This window comes from Pongo pygmaeus, chromosome X (assembly GCF_028885625.2).
Source record: "Pongo pygmaeus isolate AG05252 chromosome X, NHGRI_mPonPyg2-v2.0_pri, whole genome shotgun sequence".
Lineage (NCBI taxonomy): Eukaryota > Metazoa > Chordata > Mammalia > Primates > Hominidae > Pongo > Pongo pygmaeus.
This window is the reverse complement of record NC_072396.2, coordinates 25024440-25040474: the sequence shown is the minus strand read 5'-3', so window position 1 is coordinate 25040474 and position 16035 is coordinate 25024440. Positions and strand designations below refer to the sequence as shown.

The 16035-nt window shown below is 40.8% G+C and overlaps 1 protein-coding gene across 2 annotated transcripts in view; it reads right to left on the bottom strand.

Moving 5' to 3' along the window:
- PDK3 (pyruvate dehydrogenase kinase 3) overlaps window positions 1-16035 on the bottom strand; it is an 86227-nt gene that overhangs the window by 45982 nt on the left and 24210 nt on the right. For both annotated transcript variants that reach the window (XR_008497176.2, XM_054472668.1), the window contains exons 2-4: window positions 9517-9658; window positions 5531-5602; window positions 936-1120 (exon numbers count right to left, since the gene is read on the bottom strand). Coding sequence is in view for 1 of the 2 variants with exons in the window: in XM_054472668.1 (XP_054328643.1) it covers window positions 936-1120; window positions 5531-5602; window positions 9517-9658 (399 nt within the window). In the remaining variant the exon portion in view is untranslated. The remainder of the gene's footprint in view (window positions 1-935; window positions 1121-5530; window positions 5603-9516; window positions 9659-16035) is intronic.

Sequence of the window (16035 nt, the reverse complement as noted above, 5' to 3'; positions counted from 1 at the left end):
AAACAGAGGTGTGTAGGCTTAACTAATGATCTAAAAACATGCACGTATATATGTGTACATGTGTATTTAGATCAGAAAGCAACTGGAGTTATCTAAGTAGTTTAGTTGAATAGTATTTAGGCTCTTTTATTCCTATAAATTGTCATACATTTCCATTTTGAAGATACACATTTAATATAAGGCCACATTTAATAGTTCTATAACATTCAGTTATCCAAATAAATCAAATTAGTAAAATAAAGACAGTTTGTCCACTTTGTGATGCAGCAAACAGGGTGAATTATGCTCTAGACACGTGGATGCTTTTCCTTAAGGATTATAAAATCAGCCAAAGAGACTGTGCTGAAGATGAGCCAAAAAGTTTTTTGTGTGGAGGGAATTTTAGTTCTTTTTTTCATATCTGCTTAGTACCCTCAAGAGCAGACTAAAACTCTCAATACGGGATTATGGACTGACAGTCTGGCTTAATCTGACTTCACTGATCACTGTGAAATAAAGAACTGATGGCTCCTATCACCAACATCCAATTCAATATTCCCAGTGCCAATGTTTTTAAAATTAAAAAGGAAAACACATAATATCCTGGATAAAGAAAATAATACAATCTGAGATACATAAAAGTATTCAGAGATGAAGGCCCAGCTGCCATTAAAGGCGGTCCCTCATCCCCATCAGGACTGTATCAGCAGAGACTTAAAAGGTAGGCAGTGGTCCTGTCTCTAATGTGAGCCTAATAAAAGCCTTTCAAACATTTCTTTTAACAAAGAATACAAATTAATAGCTTTTTAATGGCTAGGATTCACTTAGGAAAAACTAAACTAGAAATGAAATTTCTACAACCAAAAATGCAGGTCAGTAAATTAACAACAGGAAAACATTTGGGAGAAATCACTATGGTTACCTTTTCAAAACTGGATCAACAAACCCCAACTTACTGTGCTGATTAATAAGCATGCGGAAAGAGATGCGGTTGGTATAAAACCGATCCAGAAAATATTGGATGTTAGTGCTAATGAAAGGATCAAACCCAAACTTCTCCTTGTATTCAATCACTCCTTGTGCCATTGTAGGAACCACATCATTGTGTCTATTTCTGACTTTAATCAGAACTTGTAGAAAGCTGTGTGAGAGGGAAACAAAACGTGGTCAGTCTTAAATCTCGGGCTGATACACAGACTTCCCAGCTCTGTCCCCAGACTAGTTGTCTGCTGGTATTTTTATAAATAGAGACATTATTCTTACTACACAGAACAAGAAACCACCTACAAGAAACTAAAGTATGAGCCAAGTTTTTGCTTGAAACTTTATTTCTACAGAAACCCTTCTTTCAGAGGTGCAAAAAGTAAAAGGTTCTAGTACAGAAAAAAAATGCTCAAATACCCTTTTAGGAATCCACTGACTTTTTGGATAAGTGATTACATATAATACAGGTTCTATAAAAGTTGAATAAAGAATTGCAGAACATATCAGTACTTCTTCTGAGAACATGAGGACAATCCCCACAAAATCTCCAAGGACTGATTAAAGGAATCTCAAAGCAATAGCTTCCATGAATAAAGAAATAATGTCACACTGTTTTTTGGGTTTTGTTTGTTTGTTTTTTTGACGGAGTCTCACTCTGTCACCCAGGCTGGAGTGCAGTGGTGCGATCTCGGCTCACTGCAAACTCCACCTCTCGGGTTCAAGCAATTCTTCTGCCTCAGCCTCCCGAGTAGCTGAGACCACAGGTGTACGCCACCACACCTGGCTAATTTTTGTATTTTTAGTAGAGACGGGATTTCACCATATTGGCCAGGCTGGTCTTGAACTTCTGACCTCGTGATCCGCCCGCCTCAGCCTCCTAAAGTGTCTCATACAGTTTAAGAGTAAAATTTGGAAATAAATATCTCGCAGCAGTTAAAATACAGTGATGAAATGCAGACAGAACACAGGCAATTAAACTATTCAAGTATCTGGCATCTGATTGTAAATATGCATACGGGAAAATACATTAAGAATGGTATAAGATAAGTCAGTCAATGGAACTAAATAAAAAGTTTAGGACCAGGCCCATGAGTGAGTACGTATATATAAAAATCAAGCATATTAAGAAAGTGACATTGCAAATCAGTAGGTAAACAATCAAACTAATAATCAAGTTAACTGGAACAGCGGGCTAACAATTTAAGTCACATCCTAATTTCAAGACTTAAAACCAAATACTGGATTAAAAATGTAAAAGGGTGAAATCACAGAAATGATAACAGAAAAATCAGGTGAATAAGTACATAATCTTGGGATAAGGAGGGCTGTTCTAAGCTTAATACCAAAGGTAGAAACAAATAATGTGAAGAAATAAATGATATGACTATGTAGAATTTTAGCAATCCTATAGGGACACACATTAATAAATGAAGTGGAAAAAACCCGAAAAACTAGCACCCCATCAGAAAACTAGGCAAAGGATCTGCTATCAATGCAAAATTTACCAAAGAAGAAGCACAAATGCCAATAACGTCACCCTTACAAATAAGAAAAGCAAATTAAAACAATGTGATACTTATTCTCCATGTATCAGCATCAGCTAGAGTTTGGGGCTTAACTGAGGCACTTCTCAGGACAATTAGCAACATACAGCAAAAGTCCAAAGAAGATAATTCCACTTGGAGGAATTGATCCTAGGAAAAAAACCGGACAAGGTGAACAGCTGTTTGCTTGTTTATTTATTTATTTATGAGACAGAGTCTTGCTCTGTTGCCCAGGCTAGAGTGCAGTGGCACAATCTTGACTCACTGCAACCTCTGCCTCCCGGGTTCAGGCAATTCTCCTGCAGCCTCCCAAGTACCCAGGATTACAGGTGCCCACCACCGTGCCTGGCTAATTTTCATATTTTTAGTACAGACAGGGTTTCACCATGTTGCCCAGGCTGGTCTCGAACTCCTGGCCTCAGGTGATTCGCCCGCCTTGGCCCCCCAAAGTGCTGGGATTACAGGTGTGAGCCACCATGCCCGGCCAACAGATGTATTTAAAAGCTGTTCTTTAAAGCATTGTTTATAGTACCATGAAAACTACAAACCAGTCTAAAATCCAGTGATAGAAGATCAAATCGCATGAACTATCTGAAGATGGACTATTAACATGAATATTATGAAACTATTAATGGTGTAGATCTATAATGTTGACACTTGTTATGTTTGTAAAAATATTTTACACATATAAATATATGCATGCCTAGGGAAAAGCATGGAAGAAAGGAAAATAGTAATAGTGGTTGTCACCTGGTAGTAGAAATTTGGGGCGACTATCTTTTTACTTATCTCAATAGTCTTATTTTTCTGAAATATTTGATGAAATATTTGATGAAATATTTCTGTAACAAATACATACGTACAATGACAATAAAGATGTAAAACTCTGAAATTAGGCCATCATCACTCACAAAAAATTTTATAATAGACAATTTGTCCTTTATGTAATACTCGTTGCAATGTATTTGTAAGTTAAATATTACTAAAGTGAAACGATTCATTATAGGAGAGAAGTTCCTCAACTTATCTGAAGTGGGGAGACTTACCTCAACGGCTCAATGCTCAGAATTCTCCTCCAATCTTCTGGGCTCTTCTAAACTCTATCATAAATGATCAACAAGCTTGTCCTCTAAGCTACTTTTGCTTTACTAAAATGATTTCCCTGCTGGTGATCCCATACAACCTCGGTAAACAGAAAAGGCTGCTACCATGACACTCGCTCACCTTTCACTCCTTCCTTCACCAAGAACATCAGCCTTCTCAAATGCCCACTATCGTAACTAACCACATGAACCTAGGCAAGCTACAAAACTCACGGAGTGAGAGCTCAGCTATTATTGCGATGGTCAAGCACACACTGGATTCAGCACTGACAGTTTGCAAAGCAGGCTCGTGGCCATAAATCACATCGGATAACCTGTTCCAGAAACTGAGACGGGACTTCGGGAAAAACACAGCAGAAATTTAACATCGTGTATAGTCGTCTCTCAGTATCCGCAGGGGACTGGTTCCAGGATCCCTGCAGATACCCAAATCCTCAGATGCTCAAGTCCCTTATCTAAAATAGTGCATACAGCCTACTCACACCCTCTCAGATACTTTAAATAATCTCTAGACTAGTTATAATACCTGATACAATGTAAATGCTATGTAAACAGTTGATAGACTGTATTTTAAAAATTTGTATTATTTCTTATTGTTGCATTGTTATTTTTTATTGCTTTTTTTTTTTCCTGAATATCTTTTCGATCTGTGGCTGGTTGAATCCAAGGATGTGGAACCTGCCAGTACAAAGGACCAACTATACTTCTACAAATCTGTTCTAAAATTTGGAGCTACAGTGGTCAGCCCTAGGTTGTAGGATTTCTGCCAAACAGTTACCAGCTAATGACTTTTGAGAAAACAAAGCTCCTGGATTGAATTCATTTAATAATCGCTTAAATGACAGCAGTGGCTTATATCAAGGAAAACGCTACATCTGGGGCTCTAACCCAATGCTTCCCTGCCTTCCACACTTCACAGATCCATCAGACAAAACACCCAACAAAGTATAAAATAGGTGAGGGCTTTTGTTTTTCCTTTGAACTTTAGTTTACAACTAGACTAGAACTAGCTACTCATGGCTCAAACGTAAACGTAACTTATAGGTCCAGCTTTGCTATGAACGGTCACAATCTTGGGCAAGTCACTTCACATCTCTGACCTCAGTTTCCTTATCTGTGGATTGAGAGGACTGGGTTAAATACCTCCTAAGGTTGCTTGTATAACATGGTGTTTCCCTAGTTCTTCTTATGGAACATCTATTAAGTCAGGTGTTCAGTCTCACAACTATGTGGACTAGTTTATACTTAGAAATTTCTCAGCACAACAGGCCTACCATATGCATCCACTTACATATACACGAAACAGGAAGAAATTAATGTGAAAGGGATATTTAATTTCTCTTGGAGGGGAAAACATACTCACAGCTACAGTCAGTGTTCCTGGGATAAATAAAAATGAAAAACAGAAATATCTCATCAGCGTGATAATCTGCCAGTCTGTGCATAAAGGGAGCAATAGAATTCAGGTTGCTATATAAAAAAACATACTCTTTTATGCCTCTCCAAAATAAAACCACTACAGTTTTTGAGCTCAAATGTAATATCCTATTGAAATTTTTTTTTAATTGTAAAGGATTGAGTAGATAAATTCATGTATATATAAAGGCCACTGCATTCTTAAAACTACCACTAGATGGAACATTTACTGCAGTATTTATAGTGAGTGCCCAGTTCATCTTGGGTAAAGGTATTAAGTAGTAGATCATAAAAGCAAAACTCAAAGTGTCATTATTACTTTTGTATTGTGTTACATTCTTAACTCGAATTAAAAAAAAAACTCAATGTTGAGTCATTACTCATTAAGAAAATGAACGCTTTTGTCCACATCGTACTCCTTGAGTCTTAATGACTTGAATTACATTTACCAAAATCTTTCTTACCTAGATATTTTTACTTTCAGGTAAGTGGTACCATACTTACTTATCCAAGACCTGTGGATCCTCAGGGCTCTTATTTTCATATTCTAAAAGTTCAAGAAAACTCTGCATATACCTAAAAGGAAAAAAAAAAAAAGAAAAAGAAGAGTTACTATGTTAGTTGCCTGCCCAGCATCCACCCCTCCTCTCCCTCTTCCTAAGAACACTCCAAAATTTCACTCAGGTCTCCATCCCATCCCCATCCCCCATGTGGCTCAAGTGCATCAGGGAAGCCAGTGCCTCCAAAGATCCTGGGTGGTCCCATTTTTCTCTGGGCAATTCTATTTCTCTTGTCACTAATCATTCATTAGCCCAATAGTTTAGGTCTAAGCCTATCACTGTGTGCATTCCCCTGAACACAGGGAATGGCTCAGGAATGGACATACTGTCTCAATTCAGGCCAGTAAAATGACAGAAAAGACTCGCTAGAGGACTTTGGCAGAGAAACCAACCTGCTCTGCTTTTGTGCAGTGCTGTGTGGATTGGAAGCCTGGAACTGCTGCAGCTATTCTGCCACCAGGGGGGAATCCAGTCTGAAAATGAAGCCAGCACCATCGAAAGCAGGGCCTCGATAGCTTCATGAATCTCTGAATCAAACCAACACCAAAAGCTCACCCTACGGCTGGACCTTCTAGTGACATGAGCCAGGTTCGGTTGCATTTTCTCTACTTACAAACAGACATATCCTAACTTATACACCAAGTCTACAGTTTGATTACCAAAAATGTACTTATACATTTTAAGAAACACATGTGTGACACTGAAGTGCCTGCCAAGAACTTAGAAACTAGAAGTGAAGAAGGGTCCTTCTGAGTTAAATTAATTTCATCGATACTTAATGGGGGAGAAAGAAGGCCAATTAAACCCTCAGAAACAGCTTCTGGATTAAGAATAGCTCCATATCTCAATCAGGACCAGTATAAGAAACAGTCCGTCCAACATTAAGATCTGGAGAACACAGAAAAATGAGATCCAGAGAGGCCCATTAGTGCAGCAGCTATATCCAGCCAGGATCTGTTGGATCTGGTGGGGATTCAGATATTCCAATTGGAGATATGTGATCTCTATTTGGGGTTTTAACATGTCCTGAAAGAATTATCCCTTTATTCTAATTATTTCTAACTATTAATTGCCACTAATCCTATTATCTACACCTTTGGATAGAGGATGAGGACACTCTAGTAACTAAAAATGACTGTTACACATATAAAGACTCCAATGAGAATGCCACTTGATTCATCAGCCTCATGTGAACTTTGGACAATGCATTTGATACTAATGAATGTTCATCGCTGGACATACTTTTTAAAAGTCTCTGGGGGCTGGGAGTGTTAGCTCACGCCTGTAATCCCAGCACTTTGGGAGGCTGAGGCGAGTGGATCAATTGAGGCCAGGAGTTCGAGACCAGCCTGGCCAACATGGGGAAACCCCATCTCTACTAAAAATACAAAAAATTAGCTGGGCGTGGTGGCACATGCCTGTAGTCCTAGCTACTTGGGAGGCTGAGGCAGGAGAATCGCTTGAACCCAGGAGGCAGAAGGTGCAGTGAGCTGAGGCTGTGCCACTGCATTCCAGCCTGGGCGACTGAGCAAGACTCCATCTCAAAAAAAATAAATAAAATAAATAAATAAAAGTCTTTGGGCACATAAGGCTATGGATTAGATATTGTTAAAATCATTGAGTCAAAACACCAAGAGGTCAAAGCCAGCCAGCCCCAGTGATGCCCTCCGCCCTGCCACACGCAAGCAAGCTAGGTAGGCATCCTGTCCTTTCCAAAGGAGACAGTTGGAGAAAGTCATAAATAGAAGGGAGCCAAAGATTATTCTGGGCCGGGTACGGTGGCTCACACCTGTAATCCCAGCACTTTGAGAGGCCAAGGCAGGCAGATCACAAGGTCAGGAGATCGAGACCAACCTGGCTAACACGGTGAAACCCCGTCTTTACTAAAAATACAAAAATTAGCAAGGCATGGTGGCGGGCGCCTATAGTCCCAGCTACTTGGGAGGCTGAGACAGGAGAATGGCGTGAACCCAGGAGGCAGAGCTCTCAGTGAGCCGAGATCCCGCCACTGCACTCCAGCCTCGGCAACAGAGAGAGACTCTGTCTCAAAAAAAAAAAAAAGATTATTTTGAGGTTCCCAGCCTGACAGTCAAGAGAGCAAGGAGGACACACTGTGACCAAGGGGATGGTGGTGGGGTTCACAGCCCATTATGCATAAGATTCGCTTTTAAAAGGAAAAAATGGCAGTGAAACACAATGCATGATCCTGAAGTGGATTCCTAAATCAGGAGGAGAAATTGCGGGAAAAAAAAAAAAAAAAAGGTGGGGGTAGTATCAGGACAATTAGTAGTAAAGTGAGAACAAGTTCTACATATTAGAAGACATTACTGTATCAATGTTAAATTTCCCAAATTTGATGATCACATTGTGGTTTTCTAAGACCTGTTCCAATGAAATACATGCTAAAGTATTTAGGGCAAAGGGGCATGATGTAGACATCGTGTATGTGTACCATATATAGGTGTGTGTACCATATATAGACATAGATATATGTATGTGTGCGTGCACGTGTGTGTGTGTATGCAGAGAGTGAGACAGAGAGAGAGAATATGAATGACAATGGTAGAATGTTGCCAAATGTTAACAATGTTAACAATTAGTGAATCTACGTGAAGGTATACTGGAATTCTTTCTACCAGTTTTGCAACCCTTCTGTTAAGTAGGAAAGTATTTCAAAATAGAATGTTTAAGAAACAAGAAGGAAGAAATGGCATGCATTTGTTTGGAATGGATATGGAAAAGGAACAGTTAAAAGACAAAAACCAAACAATAGAGTTGACATAGCAATTTGTTCAAGCCTATACTTTGCCGGAATAATATAATACATTTAAGTACATTTGGTCTTTGTCCCTGCTTCCTGGCACAGAGCTCCCCAAACCCTTGGAACTTCCTGAATGATAGGAGTGTCTTCTGCTATCCATAAAGAGCTGTCTTTGACCACATCTGAGTTTATGCTAATGTGGTGACTTAGGATGGGACCTCTAGATAGCCTCAGGACGGGGCTGGTCACCAGAAAGGCCAAGTGATTGGAGGACTGCAACTTTCAGCTCAACCCTCAACCTCTGGGGAGGGGAGAGGGCTGGAGATTGAGCTCTATCAAAACCCTTGAACGACCATCAGAGAGTCCCCAGGTTGGTGAACATATGGGGGTACTGGGAGGGTGGTGTGCCCAGAGTGGGCATGGAAGCTCCATGTGGCCCCCCATACCTTGCCCTATGCATCTCTCCCATGTGGCTGTTCCTGAATTGTACCCTTTCTAATAAACCTATAAACATAGGTAAAGTATCTTCCTGAGTTCTCTGAGCTATTCTAGCAAATTATCAAATCTGAGAAAAGGGGCATGGAAACTCAATGTCTAGCCACTCAGTCAGAAGCATGGGTGGCCCAGGACTTTGTGTCACAAATTCAACTTCTTCAGTTAAATGACATATGCTTTAAGCATCAGAGCTATAACTGATTTAAGTTTACATTATACTCTGTCAAAATTTTTCCTACTTTTCATGGAGCAAATGAAGCAAAGCAGGGAACTGATATTTTTCCAATCTGAGGTTCCCCTTTAAATGACTTAATTTGTTCTACAAGAAGTACTGACTTCAAGGAATGTCTTTACAAGGAAAACGAAAGGAGTAAGGTTAAGACTTGATAAAAGCAGCAAATATCCTGTCAGAAGAACTGCAATCCCACCACACACAAGAAAAACTCAAGAAAGTGTCTAGTATAATTTACAAGCATTTTCATTAAAACAATTTTAAAACGAACAGCTCAAAAAGAAAACAAAACAAAACAACTTTTAATTGCATGGAAAACCCAGCTATCCCAAATGACTCATTCCTAGACGGGCAGTATATGCACTTTTACACAGAATGGTCTCGCTGCCAAATGTTCACAGCATTGTGGGAAGATCCATTTTAAGCCACATTGTTTACTTACCAACTCTGAACCAATCCCACTGAAGGGCGGTTAAGTAAATTATCCGGCAGAAGATTAACTTCTCTCATTGTGTTAGCCAGCCGCACAGGAAGTTCCTTTCGTAGAAACATATATGAAGTTTTCTCACATGCATTATCTCTCCCTATTAAGACATGAAAAATGTTCCATGATTTTATAGTCAAACAGATGGAGAAATAAAGTGCTCCCATGGTAGCACGGTTACTACTGGTTGGAAAGAGAAAATTAAATAATCCTGCAGTCTCTAGTTGAATTTTTATCCTTTGAAATAGCAAGTTCAAGAAAATAAGTTAATTAGGAGAGAAAAAGAACATTCATTACAAGAGGCAACTTTGAAAGTAGTTTTTTTTTCTTAACACAAAAACATTCCTAGTGTTACCAGCGGCAATATAAAAGTGACCTGGGATATAATCTGAACTTGTTTTCAAATAAACACCATGGGAAAACTGCCAAGTACAAAGGTAACAGAACGTGTAAATCCACTCCCATTCATAGGGCTTTCCAGGAGGCAACGGATCCATTCATTTCACAAATATTCACCTACTGTGTGTGCCAACTGTTTCCTAAGATTTTCCTCCAGTGTGTTTCTTCAGGGACCATAGCTCTGCCCCTCTGGGAAGTAGCCACAGACCCCAGAGACCCTGTGATTCCAGAGGAGAGGCTCTGACTGAGACACAGGGTTGGCATGTGCCAAAGAAACTATCTCCTGGGTGTACTCAGAGGCAGAGTGATCTACCGTGCCACATCGGAGAGGGTAAGATGTGGGTTGACCATAAGGAAGGAGGTCAGTGCCTTCTGGAGGCTTCCCTGAGCTGGCTGTGCATAAAATTTACATAAACAAGACGCCATGAGAGGAGACATACCTGGCCACTTAAAAGAGGAAACCTGAGCTCTTTCTCCTGCTGTCATGTGGCAGGAAGAGTTCTAGCATCAGCCTGGCCTGCAACCCCTAGCCCTGCTGGAAACTCCATGGTGGCTGGGGGTGGAGGGCCTGATAGAAAAGGCATGAGATTTAGAGACAGAAATGTTCTCCAGCCCAAACTCCTCCATTTGCAGGTTGTGAAACCTTTGGTAAGCTTCTTCACTTCTGAGTCTCAGCTGCCTTAATCTGTAAAATGGGGATAAAATTAGTTTGTGTAAGGACTAAATGTGATACTGTGCATGGAGGCTGACATGGAGCAAGTGTTGGACAAACACTGGTCCTTCCGGTCTCCGTGGTATTGAGGGGTCCATCCCATCTCCCTCGCCCTGCCTAGGCCTCTTTGCTGCTCCATATTCCCTGCAGGCTGCACAGAAATGGGCAACATCATGGCCAGGCCCAGAGAGAGACGAGCAGAGCCATTTAACAATTTTCTCTTCCAAACTCTCCTTATTCTTCTGTACGTCATGAAGGCAGCAAGTCAGAGATTCAGAAGTAAATCCAATTTTCTAACACTTCCAGTCATATTCTGGTTTATTCATTTGCTCTCCCTACCAAATAAAACTTGAAAAAAAGAACCTACAATAGAAAGTAACCTACTCTAGGAAGAACCTTTCTTCCCCACTCATCCCCAACCCCCTTCTCCATTCTCAAAAAAGTTACAATAAAAGATGAAAGTCTGAAATAATCCATCCCTCATTTTCCTCATCCTAAGTGAGTATATTGAAGGCCTTTGGTAAATCTTTTAACTAACTGATGATTCACTTTTCTCCTTCATACTTTCACTGTGATAAGTACCTTAATCCCCAAATACCCACTTCAAGTAAGAGGAGAAGGGGTGTAATGCCCCCACAATGACCTTCCAACACCTATTCTATACACATTCATTTGGCCTTAGGCAATTAACATTTAAAATAACTCTGGTCTTTTTTTTTTTTTTTTTTTAGACGGAGTGTTGCTCTGTCTCCCAGGCTGGAGTGCAATGGCATGATCTCGACTCACTGCAACCTCCGCCTCCTGGGTTCAAGCGATTCTCCTGCCTCGGCCTCCCAAGTAGCTGGGACTACAGGCACCCACCACCACGCCTGGCTAATTTTTTGTATTTTTAGTAGAGACGGGGTTTCACTGTGTTAGCCAGGATGGTCTCCATCTCCTGACCTCGTGATCCACCCGCCTCGGCCTCCCAAAGTGCTGGGATTACAGGCATGAGCCACCGCGCCCAGCCGGCTCTGGTCATTTTGCTTCAAACAATATAGAGACAGTCCCCAACTTAAAACAGTTCAACTTATGATTTTTTGATTGTTTAATCTTCTGACTTTATGATGGGTTTATCTAATTATTAAGTGCTTTTTTGTTTTGAGACAGAATCTCACTCTGTCACCCAGGCTGGAGTGCAGTGGCATGATCTCCACTCACTGCAACCTCCACCCCCCAGGTTCAAGCGATTCTCGTGCCTCAGCCTCCCGAGTAGCTGGGATTACAGGCGCCCGTCACAATGCTTGGCTAATTTTTGTGTTTTCAGTAGAGGTAGGGTTTCATCATGTTGGCCAGGCTGGTCTCGAACTCCTGACCTCAAGTGATCCACCCACCTTGACCTCCCAAAGTGCTGGCATTACAGGCATGAGCCACTGTGCCTGGCCAAGTGCATTTTTGAGTTACAATATTTTTGACTTATGATGGATTCATCAGGATGTAACCCCACTGTAAGTCAAGGAGCATCTGTATATTATTCCTGAAAGGTTCTGGATGAATATAATTTTAATTTTAAATGCACTAGAATTGCTGATATTTATCATAGTGAATCTCATTATAAAATGAATTCCCTATTATCTAAGTTAAAATGTAAGTCTAGCTTTTCACATGCCAGGAAAAATACTTTGCATCCTGGCTAAACAGAAAGGAAATTATCTTTAAATCACAAAATAAACATTGATGTTCTCACTGTGGGATGACAAAGACTCTCTCCTTTGACCAAACTTGAAACAGGTTCTTCCGGGTTTGTTTCTTTTTGGAGACAGGGTCTCACTCTGTCACCCAGGCTGCAGTGCAGTGGCACAATCACGGTTTACTACAGCCTCAACCTCCTGGGCTCAAGTGATCCTGCCACCTCAGCCTCCCAGGTAGCTGGGACACCTGGCTAATTTTTGTATTTTTAGTAAAGAGGGGGTTTTGCCATATTGCCCAGGCTGGTCTCGAACTCCTGGGCTCAAGCAATCCTCCTGTCTCAGCCTCCCAAAGTGCTGGGATTACAGGCATGAGCCACCGTGCCCGGCTCTGAGTCCTCTTTCTGACTAGGCCTCAACTTTGGGTTCTATCTTGACCTGCTTAGTCCAGTCTCAGCAAAAATCCTGCTGAGTCATTTTAGTGAAAATCCCCTATGCTTGGTGTCTGATCCCCCTACCCTCGATATCTTATCACCCTGGCCTGACTTCAACAAGAATCCCCTCCAACCTGGATTTTTCCTCTTAGTAACTTTCCACCCATTGACCCACACCCTGCTCCTTGGCTATAAATTTCCACTTGTCCTTGTTGCATTAGGATGTCAACCTGATCTCTCCCCACTACTGCCAAACTCCCACTGTAGTGGTCCCTCTTGAATAAAGCCTTCCCTACCATCTTTAACAAGAATCAGATAATTGTTTTTTCTTTTCTTTTTCTTTTTTTTGAGACGGGGTCTCGCTCTGTCACTCAACCTCCACCTCCCGAGTTCAAGCAATTCTCCCTGCCTCAGCCTCCGGAGTAGTTGGGATTAGAGGCATCCGCCGCCATGCCCGGCTAATTTTTGTATTTTTAGTACAGACAGGGTTTCACCATGTTGGCCAGGCTGGTCTTGAACTCCTGACCTCAGGTGATCCGCCTGCCTTGGCCTCCCAAAGTGTTGGGACTACAGGCATGAGCCACCATGCCTAGCCAGTTTTTTTTTTTTCTTTAACAGGAAAAAGGAAGTTCTGGAATAGGGAAGAAGTAGAAGAATTCTGGTGTTAAACTGAAACTCGGAGTATCAATATGAACTAATAATTTTTTCACAATTATGAGTTTTTGAGGGTAATGAAAGTATACATGTTTAAATTTCCAAGTTGGCAGCCTGTTAGGAGCCACAGGATACGAGCATGTTGTGAGCAGTGAGAGCTGGCTGGCAGGTGTGAGGTGACCATAGTCAGGTTCTCATCTCTTCTCTAAAAGTTGCAGATCTAGATGGTTTCAGAATTTAAAGGTTTTCCAATTTTAGGAAGGTAAAAAGGAGTCTATACCATACATTGTACAATACAGAGTATTAGAGAGCCACAACATAGCTGCAGTGAAATACGTGAACATTTCCAGTAAGTAGGATAAAGACTATGGAATCAAGTCAGTTCAGGTCTGGTTTTGCCACAAAATGAGTTTTGGCAGCAAATATATGAAGAAGAAGTTCAATTTTCAGAGTTTTTTGAGTTCAGGATTCAGAGAAAAGCCTATGGTCCTGTGGGGTGGTGATGACAAAGGTCAGGTGCTGAAGTTCGATTGGGGTTTGAATCTTGAGTAGAGCATTCACAAGCTTCATGAGCAGGAGTAAGTTTCTTTACACTTCTAAACTTCATTGTAACCACCTATAAAATAAGAGCAGTATCTACTTCACAGAGATTTGGTGAGGGTTAACATGTGCTTAACATTTAAACCAGAGGCAGTGGCTCACGCCTGTAATCCTAGCTACTTGGGAGGCTGAGATGGGAAGATCACATGAGGCCAGGAGTTCGAGACCAGCCTGGGCAATGTAGCAAGACCCCCCCCCCATCTCTATAAATAAAAATTTAATAAACCACAATATTTAACAGTCACATATTCTTAAAACTTAGAAGAGGAGCTAATTAAATAGCAATCACTAATGATGCTGATGATGCTCAAACACAATAGTCTGAGGCCATGGGATACACAATCGAATCGTCAGTTACTGCTTGGTCAGCCCTGAGAACCCATTCCCTGGGCTCATCTGATGATTCTGCAATAGTTAAAACTCAACTACTAGGCATGGTCTAAGAGAACCAAATTTCAGGAAGCATTTTCTTCAAGCTTCCTTGGATTATCAGCCTGTTATAGAACTCATGTGGAAAGAAACTTTTATCTGTCTCTGTATCCCCCATAGCACATATTATAGTGCCTCACCTATGGTAGCTTCTCAATGATTTTTTCAAATAATAGATAATGCTTTCAGAAGTTTGTTTTTTTCTTTGTTTGTTGTTGATTTCTTTTTTTTTTTTTTTTTGAGACAGAGTCTCGCTGTGTTGCCCAGGCTGAAGTGCAGTGGTGTGATCTCAGCTCACTGCAACCTACGCTTCCTGGGTTCAAACGATTCTCCTGCCTCGGCCTCCTGAGTAGCTGGGATTACAGGTGCCCATCACCACACCCAGCTAATTTTTGTATTTTTAGTAGAGACGAGGTTTCACCATGTTCGACAGGCTGGTCTCCAACTCCTGACCTTAAGTGACCTGCCCGCCTCGGCCTCCCAAAGTGCTGGGATTACAGGCATGAGCCACCACACTCAGTCCAGAAGTTTGTATTTTTTAAAAAGAGTAGTTGAAAAATTTCAGGTTTTGTCTCTTACATTCTACATTAGATTTAGGGACAAATTCTTTGTACTCAGACACCTTAATTATATATCAGCTTAAATAGGAGGATAAGTCTTTTTTAGTTAATTAGCCTAAAAATAAGTATGAAATGCCTGATTTTTATAATCTTTCTGTGCTTTCTTCACATACATTGAAAGTATCTTTCCTATGTATTAACGCCAGATACTCGGTTTAAATGAAAAGGTTCTAACAACCATTTTTTTTTTAAATAATAAACTTACCAAGAAAAACATTTTGGTTTTAAATGAATGTCCTCGCCAGAGGGTTCTGTTTTGATAAGTCTTCTGGTATATTGTGTATTTTCCAGTTCTGCTTTCCAATTATTTGACTTCATTTTTTCCCTACTTACTTGGCTTCTCTACATTCCTTAATTTTGACTTTCTATTTTTATTCTGCATTTCTCAATATACTTCATCTTATTCAAATTTACCAATTAAGTTTTTCCCTGGTATCAGTTCAAAGATGACAAAGGGAGCAGGTGAGGGGGCTTGGAAAATTCTGACTTAGTGGATGCAAACAGGTCATTAGACTCAAATACACTCATGTGCATTTCTTCTGTTTTTCTCCTAAGTTTGATGATCCTTTCATTCTCTTCTGTTTCTGGTTTGTTTGTTTGTTTTTGAGACAGAGTCTCTCTCTGCTGCCCAGGCTGGAGTGCAGTGGCGCAATCTTGGCTCACCAAGTGGTGGCAACCTCCACCTCCTGAGTTCAAGCGATTCTCCTGCCTCAGCCTCCCGAGTAGCTGGGATTACAGGCATGCACCACCACACCCAGCTAATTTTTGTATTTTTAGTAGAGACGGGGTTTCACCATGTTGGCCAAGTTGGTCTCGAACTCCTGACCTCAGGTGATCCGCTTGCCTCAGCTTCCCAAAGTTCTAGGATTACAGGCGTGAGCCACTGCGCCTGGCCTCTGTTTGTTTTTTATACTTTGTCCTTTTATTGGGAAGCTGGAGACAATTACTATATTTGCAAAAGG